Here is a 9,885-nt window from a genome sequence, read left to right on the forward strand (position 1 = left end):
AAACTGCAGCATGTTTTAGGGGGTAAAAATTTAGGCGAGAAAATCATATATTTTCCAGTGAATTTTAAGAGGTTTTAAACAACTGCAATTAGTTGGATTAGTAAAACCATGTGAACGTGAACCCTCCATCAACATTGATTAATGATCACAAATATGGTTTGAATAAAGTCCCAGACCAACTTTCCAGAGTAGACATGTCAAGACTGTTCTCCGTTCTGCAGAGTTTCAGTTCCAGCGTCATCCACACTAAGCAACCTTTGACATATTTGCTGCACATACTTGTGCACACATCCTACACAACTCTTTATTGTACATGTTTAAAATAACATACTAGTAGACATATGTACACAACCATTGCCTAATTAAAATTAAGTGAAAAAGAAAAGAGCCAAATAACTTAGAAGCTGTTGAAAAAGCCACTACATTGTTAATGTTTTCATAGTATCTGTTTACATAGAAATTTCCCTTGTCACCAACTTTAGATATGAATTGACCAAAAGTGAGTAGTAAAGTGAGTTAACCAGTGGTAATATTTTGTAGTGTAGTGCTAAGTGGTTCGCATTAATAACACAACTTCCTGGCAGGTCCTTTAAAAATGTAACAGCTGCAAAACTCTTAAATGTGAGAGAAGAACTAATGTGTAAACTCTGTTGAGAACGCATTGTGAACATACAGCAACACAGAGTAAAAGGCTCAGATAGATAGAGAGAGTCTTTTATCTACTGATTCAATCTGAAGTGCGGTAACCTACATTTGAGCATTGGACTCCCATCGTAGGAAACCACCACATAACATTCTGCACAGGATGATTGTGCATTATTCAGGCGATGACTGCACAGCAGTATAATTAATATTTATGGTTTAAAACCTTGGGTGGAACCCAAGAGCACACAAAAAAAGAGCAACGCAGCTGCCTATGATACATGAGTGTTGCTTAAAATCTCAGTCTTGTATTAATCTGAATCAAAAAGCAGCATTTGGGAAATATGTGTGTAACATCAGTAGGTTTTCTAGCTAGTTTCTATACAGTGTGTGTGTGTGTGTGTGTGTGTGTGTGTGTGTGTGTGTTTATGTTAAAAATAGATGCAGAGGAAAAGAGAGAGACTAAAGAATAGTCAAAAGGGGAGAGAAGCTCATTCTGGGTTGACATTCCTCCCAATTGGTAGGGGCAGTTTGAGCATGTTGTTGAAAAGACTGCAATACTAACATAACAGAGACCTCTGTGAGATTTAAAGATGAAGGGAAATGAAAATCATCTTACCTGCTAGATTGAAATTGATGTTTTATCCAAGGAGTGCACCATGAAAAGAAATTAGAAAAAAAACAGTTAGTATGAATTTTGATGAATTAAAAAAACACAAATGAATTAGTTTGTGTCACATTATTTTCCATAACACATATCCACAGTGAAATAAATATTGATATAATGGTTTGGTCTGTGAAATAACCAAAATTGTGATATTGTGCAACTGAGAATGTCACCGCAAAGAAAGTGCTTTAGGAAAACGTCCTGCAACAAGCAAGATTCACTCAAACTGTGGCATATATTTGACAATTACTCTGACTACAGATAGATGTCAAACCTACTTGGGTAATATCATATAATTATATTTTAAAAAGTCATTTCTTTTCTATGTATTGTGAACAAATGCATATAAAGTGAGGCTTGAATGTGTTGCAAAAAATACCCACTCCCAGAATGACATACAAAACGTGTCAGCTTACTACGCTCATCCCTCAACTCTGTGCAAGATGTGTCAATAAACCAAACTGAAATCTCTGTGCTTGAAGCTGTTTAATTTACATACTTTCATCATTCCATAATATTGTCAACAACACTGCTTAAAACAGTGTTCTTGTGTGTGTTTTTTCTCGTCTTCAATGGCTGAAATCAGGAGTACAAATGAGCCTGCAGCTATAAGATGAAACGACAACACAGATGAAGTCACATGGGAATTATTTCCATGAGCAAACCTCTCTGCTTTAAACAAACACACACACACACACACACACACACACACACACACACACACACACACACACACACCACAATTATTAAAATTTCTAATAAAGTCAAGATGGAACACTGAACACTGTATGTAAAAAGAGTGTATCTTTATTGTACCAAGGATTCTGCATTTTTGGGGTTTTGTATCAATGTGAGCAAGCCATTTAAATGATTATTAAAACAACTTTACTAGTACCAGTCCCACACATTCTCATGAACCGGGTATGATATCGTACAACACATCATGCACAATAACGCTTATTGGTAACACTTTACAATAAGGTACATAAATAATAGGTAGTTCATTATAAACAAATGAATAGTTACTGTTTTTCAGACCGGTAGTTACTTTTTTTAAATGAGTAACGAATGGTTAGTTAATGATAAGTTGACTGTGATTCAAGCACTTATGATAAGTTTCTGTTTTTCAGACTGGTGCATACAGTTTTTTGAATGTGGAACGAATAGTTAGTGGCAATGATTATTTAGTGATTGATTCAAGCATTAATTATTAGTTACTATTACTGAGTAACCATCCGTTCCTCATTCAAACAGCAGTAACTACCAGTCTGTTTAACAGTAACTAATCATTGGTGCTTTAATCCCAGTCAATTAGTAACTTATCATTAACTACCCATTTGTTACTCATTAAAAAACTATAAGTCTGAAAAACCATAACTAATCATCTGTTACTCGTTCAAAAAACAGTAACTACAGTCTGAAAAACTAACTTATAATTTGTTAATCATTAACTCATTATAAATCATTGCTTCAAAGCTTCGTGCCGCCGACGACTGTGCTCCGTCAAGTCAGCGGTGGTTGGTGGTTCAGTTACCCAGGAATAGGTGACTGTGAACCAGGTTAAGAGCATCGCAAACAGCTGGTCGTGGTGCTCCGTTAGGTCAGCGGTAGTTGGTCTAGTTACCCCAGAATAGATGACTGTGCGCTGGGTACAAAGCACCGCGAGCTGCAAGTCATGGTGAATATTGGACAAAGCCAGGTTCACAGTTCTTGTTTCATTTTGTTGTCAAAGGTTTTTACAAACGGAATTCTGATTTTTATTTTTATCACACCGTAACAGCCATGTTTTCAGTACTAAAATATTCCATAAATCTGACTATGAATGATATTTGAAAAAATCATACACGTAAAATCCCTTCATAATAGATAGGAATAAACCTAGAAAGTCTGGTATATGCAAGTGCACAGAAGTGTAGATTTCTGGCTCACAGTATATGCATTGCGAAATACAGTAAAATGTTTGGAGTTGTTGTTTTTCACTAGTCTGGAAGAAGACTAAGAAAGAAGATCAAAATCTCAAAACCAGGACATGAAACAAAAGAGTTGTTTGGCCTGCTGTGTCAAAACATAAGTAAATAAACAAAGAAAATTACCACTATTAGTCTAATATATGTCTATCATTTAGTATGTTGTATTATAAGCAGTGTTGGAAGCAATGTGTAATACCTCAGATTGATATTTTATACGATAGAAAAACTTTCATCCCTATATATACAGCAATGCTTTAGTAGTGTTGGCATTGAAGCATTCAACTGCTTACTACCTTACTGAAACTACTGATACTAACTTACAATCTACATATTCCATTGCCATGGCTTTCACATTGTACAGTAAAATAAATGTATGAGAAACGTCATTCCTTCAAACTGAATATTTCAAGTTAGCTGCATATGTGTACGATATCTAAGTGCATTACAACATTGCACTGTCCCCATTTGAAGGCAACGTAGAGAAAATATTTGTTTACGAGTATGTCGTAAATACTTGTTGCTCAAACCTAAAGGGAAACTTGTTGTAGTTGTACTAAAAATATATGCAAGTCCTTGGCAGGGTTCATTTTATTTTTCTTGTTAACTAAAGTTGCCTTTGATTTTCTAATGATGACCTTCAATTTTGGTTTTCAATGTGCCCTTCAGGTCCATGGACAAACACATTCAGTGCAAAAGGTCATTAGTACAATGAGGTATGACACAATATTCTCTCCCAGTTTATTTTTTTATCCATATACACTCATAGTGTGTTTACATATTGTTCAATTTATAGCATGTAGTTGTAATATGTCTCTGTCACACAACAAAGTATGGTATTTTGTGAAAAATAACATGGCATTATCAAAACCTGGCTGCAGTGTATTCCAAGTCAAAAAAAAAAGAAAACAATAAAAGTGCTAAGGCTGTTTTTCCACAAATATATTAACAGAGAAAAAGATAACTATGTCACGGAAAAAAGTAATATATGCATTGTTCTACTTTGGAGGAAGGAAATAATGTAGTCAGAAAGGTCAACCACGCATTTAAAATACTACTAAGTAGTGACAGAATAAGAATTGAAAGAGGCAGGCAAACAAAACAAGCCTAACTACGTTACAACAAACTGTCTGATGCAAACTTTTTCAATCTGTGATTTAGAAAAGGCAAAAAAAACTGATTTAAATAAATATTATTTGTGATGCTAATATGATTCTATTTTCGAAAATATTGGGTAAGGATTACCGTCTATATTCATGGTCAGGTCGTGGTGGGAAGTTAAGTACATTACAAAACAAATTAAACAAGGCATTCACAGCATATTCAAGCACAAATACAATTCTAACATTGTAATCATACTATTTGGCGGTCAAAGGGTTAACATCTAATTCACCGCACAGGGATAATTTTTACAATACAAATTACAATATGTTATGAGCGACTATCATTTGACCACATAACAAGGATGCGATGCACCTGCCCTCACCTTTAGACCAGCTCTGTCTGTACTCGCGCGCCTTAGCGTATTTTTTTGATAGGCTGCACTTCTTTGTTTCAGTGTGTCAGTGTCTGTACTTGAACCGAAACGAAAATCGCCTCTCCACGACCCCGTGGTCAAGAAGGAATCGTACCGGTCATCTTTCAGCAGGGTCCCACGGCTTACGTCTGTAAAACTAGGGGGGTAGTAGGTCGTGGGGAAAACGGGGAGAGCAGTGGTGGAACGGTACACATAACTACGCCTGCACAGCTTAAAATAAAACACTCCACTAATTAAAAGGATAAACAGAGAGGAAACAGCTATCAGAGCGATAATCAAATAGAGCGTTAAGTCATCGCTGTCCTGTGACTCGTCTGCAAACTCAAAGAGTTCGTTTAAAACAGGCAGCCCGTCACCAATCACTACGCTGACTGTAGCGGTGGCGGAGAGAGGTTCGGACCCGTTATCTGTTACTAAAACAACAACGGTTTGTTTCGGTTCATCGTCCTCCATAAATGCACGCACCGTTCTGATTTCTCCTGTATGCAAACCGACCATGAACAGGTTGGGCAGCGTTGCTTTGATTATCTTGTAGGACAGCCAAGCGTTATGGCCAGAGTCGGCGTCCACAGCTACCATCTTAGTAACCAGGTAACCTCTGGGCGCTTCAACTGGCACCATATCCTCAGCAATAAACCCCGTGGTTTGGACAGGATATAAGACAACAGGTGCATTATCATTTTGGTCCTTAATAAAAGCGTTTACAGTGCAGGTCGTGGAGAGTGGAGGGTTGCCTCCATCTTGAGCTGTCACCCTAATTCGAAAGTAAACGGACTGTTCATAATCAAGTAGGCGTGATGTGAACAGCTCCCCTGTGTCTGAGTTGATAGTGAGGAAGGAGGACACTTCTGACTGTGTCTCCTTTGATATTTGGTATAGTATTTTAGCATTAGTTCCGTGGTCAATGTCCTCTGCTTTTACTTTCATCACAAACGTGCCACCGGGTTGGTTTTCTAAGATGTTGGCATTGTACTCGCTCTGCGTAAAACTCGGGGGGTTATCATTAATATCATTGATCACGATTGTTATAACTTTTACACTAAAGAGCGACGGGGAGCCCGCATCAGTGGCAGTGACTGTGATGTTATACTGGGGTTCAAGTTCTCTGTCTAGTATTCCGTCAGTCACTAACATGTAATAGTTTTTTACCTCTGACACAAATTTAAAAGGAACATTGTCTGGGATTGTACACGTGACGCGCCCACTACTTCCAGTGTCCAGATCATGAATATTAATTAGAGCAACCATAGTTCCTGGTTTAGAGTCTTCAGCCACATTAGCAGAGGCTGACTTTATTTCTATCATGGGTTTATTGTCATTTACGTCAATGACGTCAATTATGAGTTTACAGTGAGATGCTTGACCACCCCCATCTTTAGCCTGAACATCAAGCTCGTGCGTACTGGCATCTTCATAGTCAATAGCACCTGCCACCCGAACTTCTCCACTCAAAGGGTTAATTTCAAAAATCCTTCCCATCTTGTCTGACAAGTGACTGAACGAGTATGTTATCTCTCCATAAACACCTTCATCTGAGTCCGAGGCATTCAGCTTGGCTATTTCAGTCCCTGAGGCAGAGTTCTCTGGCACAGAGGCTTTGTAAACTCGTTGGCTAAAAACTGGGACATTATCATTGGCGTCCAAAACACGGATATGGATAGAAGCAGTTCCTGATCTGGCCGGATTTCCCCCGTCGATTCCATTGATTTTCAGTATATGTTCAGCTTCTGCCTCTCGGTCCAAGGGCTTTTTAAGAACTAGTTCTGGATAAGCATTGCTATTTATTTGGGTACTCATTTGCAGTGCAAAATGATCGTTCGGGCTCAGTTTATATTCGCGGACTGAGTTGGTTCCCAAATCGGGGTCATGCGCACTCTCCAACGGAAAGCGCCTCCCCAGAACTGTGGATTCGACTAAATCTAGTTGTATGTCCCCCGCAGCGAACACTGGGCTGTTGTCATTTATATCTGCAATATCCAAAACCAAGCTGTATACTTGAAGGGGATCTTCAAGTAAAAGCTGGTACTGTAGGATGCAGACACTGGCTTGCGCGCAGAGCTCCTCTCGATCTATCCGTTGGCTGATCAAAAGATTGCCTGACGCAGTGTCCAGTTCACACAGCTGGCTGGTTCCTTCGGCTACAACACGGGTTCTACGAGAATGAAGCTCCGTCACGTTCAGTCCCAGATCCCGCGCTATATTCCCGATCACCGACCCCGGCTGCATCTCCTCTGGAAGAATGTAACGCACTTCTTCAAACGAAACACCAAAAAAGAGGCAAAACAAAACAAAATGCAGCCACCATTTTAAGTTTATTCGCTGGTCGCTGATTGAACATGCTTTCAAAAGCAGATGTTCTGTCGCCATGATAGCTAATTCCTAAACATATACATCCAAATATCGAAATAAAAATGCTGCTGCAGTTCAGCGGTCCTCTGCTTCTCTAGCTGAGTTTATCATGCTCTATTAGCTGTCTGCTTGGATTCCTCTCTCTCTGTCCCAATTTCTCCCTCTCTCTCTCTCTCTCTCTCTCTCTGTCGCTCTCTCCCACGCTCTCTCTCCCTCACACACAAAGTGTCTCTCACACGCTCTCTCTCTCACACACACACACACACACACACACACACACACACACACACACACACACACACACACACACACACACACACACAGCATGCACAGCCCTCGGCTCTGCTCCAGTTCCACTGGCAAATATGAGGTGAGCTGCCATGAATCAGACGTTATAAAAGAGCGTCACCAAGAGACTGGGAGAATTATTGCAACAGTGGACAGCCTATGCAATGAGCCGTTTTACAATCGCTGATATTTTAACATTGTCTTGTACTGCAACATCAGACCAAGCAAAAAGCTGTATGGTAACTTACTATGACCGTCCATGTTTGAGGCAACAGGGGAACACCTGAACAATGTAATGCAATCATGTACTTTTGAAATGAATCATATCTTGTAGATGTTACCTAATTAATTCCTGTGACATACTGATTTAATATTGCTCCAATGCATTACATTTCATTTAAGCAGCGTGGCAGACGACAGTGGAATTCAGGGGAAGCATAAAACACACAGCAATATGGTAAAGGTTTGAGTTCTTGCATCTGCTATCTCCCAGGAGCTGAGGTTGGCCCAGAATGTAGACCACAGTAAAAAAAAGGCCATGCAGGTATAGTTACCATAAGATGTGCCATTGGATAAGTTTAGCCTTTTGATCAAGTTAGTATAGTGCAATACCTTTGCTCCGCACAGTAATCACAGTCTGGTCTGTGTCCAAACATGACAAGAGCAACCAAATATAAATTTCATTGAGGCCAAATGCCCAATGTCCACAACTTATTCCCAAGTCAGGAAAGAATAATTGCATACTTCCACATCTTGAGCATTACTTGATTAAACGTATTCCCTCTTCTAGGTGCCAAAGAGCACTCCACACCCAAATAATCCACACATGGTTTCTTTCCACACAGCATCATACTCAGTTAAATCGGCCATGTAAAACTAAATTATTGAACTGTGCTGTATATTACACTGCAACATGTGCAATGACATGAATAAAATATGCCTTCATTACCTGCTGACAGTGTAAATATACTCTTCAATCAATATATGCACATAAAAAAAATATATAAAATGAAAAGGGACTGATTATTCAGACAATATTATGTAGCAATGAGTGTTGCTCCACCTGTATGCGTTTGACGGAGAGTGTACCAGTGCACAGCACCATGCAGATGTCTGAAGAAGATGCAGATGACACGGTTGTTTCAGGTTTTTGAAAAATGTGCCAGTGTGCAAATCTATGAGCTTCATTATGCATCAAAGTGTTCAACAGAGGAGTTAGCAATATGAAATAGCCTAATGTTAAGTGGACTGCCAAATAAAAGAATGAAAATGAATGTCAAAAAACCGAAAGCTTGTCCATGCCATTTAACAAACAGAAAGTATGCACCATTGAAAGTGCAGCATTGTACGCACGCATTCATCACTGGTAATTGAATTACTGCAATTTAGAGGGTTGGGTAACTCCTGCACTGACAAACTTTTTTTATTTAAAGTCTACTGACTGAAGGGTTTTAACATTGACTTGAAAAAAAACGCTTAAAATACATCAAAGGAAAAAAAAAGAGATTTATGGGAATTTGCCTTTTTATTTAGACAGCTAAAAGCAAAACGTTTGCTTGATGCATTCAGTCCTAATGTTCAGTGCAAATGTAAAAGGTGTTGATATGGGTCGGGCTGTCTGCAGCAGGGTATCTGACAGTAACTGGGCACTCCACTGTATCATAGCCAACAGTTTTAACTGCATCTCTATTTGTCATATTAAGAGGCAAAAAAGGGAACGTCTGCCTCCCTCTGAATATCATTCACAGTAAAAACTAATTTCAATGAATAATAAAAATAAAAGACATGAAAAGGATACTCAGAATTCCTGAGAACATGTTTATTTGGTTAAAAACTGGATAATGAGGGTGCTGTCTGTTCTATTATATAAAACATACATTTAAATTATTGCATTTCTTTAAAATAAACCAGAATACAGTTTGGTTATTTATGAAGATATTTTTCAATAGCAGATATGACATTAGTATTGAATAATATCTCAAATGGACTGAAAAGAGGATTTACAATGAAAACACAGACTTATTTAATTGAAAACTATTTTTTGAAGAGTGTACATCATAGCCCATCTTGAGAAATAAGTCAGCATCAGAAAATCGCTCCACCAAGGACACATGAACGAGCTGAGACAATCACATGTACTACATTATATTGAGTACGTGTGTGAATGAGCAATGCACTGAGTGCGTCAGTGAGTGAGTGAGTATGTGTGTGTGTGTGTGTGTGTGTGTGTGTCTGTCTGTCTGTCTGTCTGTCTGTCTGTCTGTGTAAAATATATTACTGAATACGTTTTACACATCTGGGACAGATTAGGTAAAGCATGTTCCTACCTCAGGAGAATCAATACAATCTCCAAACATCTCAGCAAAGTCAGATGGACTTTTCCTCAGAGTCTGGTCAGCAGGCAGTGTGTTGTCATTGTAAGACGTCACGAACTT

The 9,885-nt window shown here is 38.7% G+C and overlaps 3 protein-coding genes across 6 annotated transcripts in view; 1 reads left to right on the plus strand and 2 right to left on the minus strand.

Annotated features, from left to right (window-relative positions):
• LOC117951263 (protocadherin beta-16-like) overlaps nucleotides 1-9,885 on the plus strand; it is a 122,438-nt gene that overhangs the window by 55,281 nt on the left and 57,272 nt on the right. The gene's annotated exons all lie outside the window — the stretch shown is intronic.
• The window catches only part of LOC117951266 (protocadherin beta-16-like), a 65,950-nt gene that overhangs the window by 47,359 nt on the left and 8,706 nt on the right, over nucleotides 1-9,885 (minus strand). The gene's annotated exons all lie outside the window — the stretch shown is intronic.
• Nucleotides 3,998-7,318, minus strand: LOC117951268 (protocadherin beta-7). Its single transcript, XM_034882900.1, has one exon. The coding sequence runs from the start codon at nucleotides 7,178-7,180 to the stop codon at nucleotides 4,721-4,723; it is 2,460 nt and encodes an 819-aa protein (XP_034738791.1). The 5' UTR covers nucleotides 7,181-7,318; the 3' UTR covers nucleotides 3,998-4,720.

Source organism: Etheostoma cragini, chromosome 10 (assembly GCF_013103735.1).
Source record: "Etheostoma cragini isolate CJK2018 chromosome 10, CSU_Ecrag_1.0, whole genome shotgun sequence".
Classification (NCBI taxonomy): Eukaryota; Metazoa; Chordata; class Actinopteri; order Perciformes; family Percidae; genus Etheostoma; species Etheostoma cragini.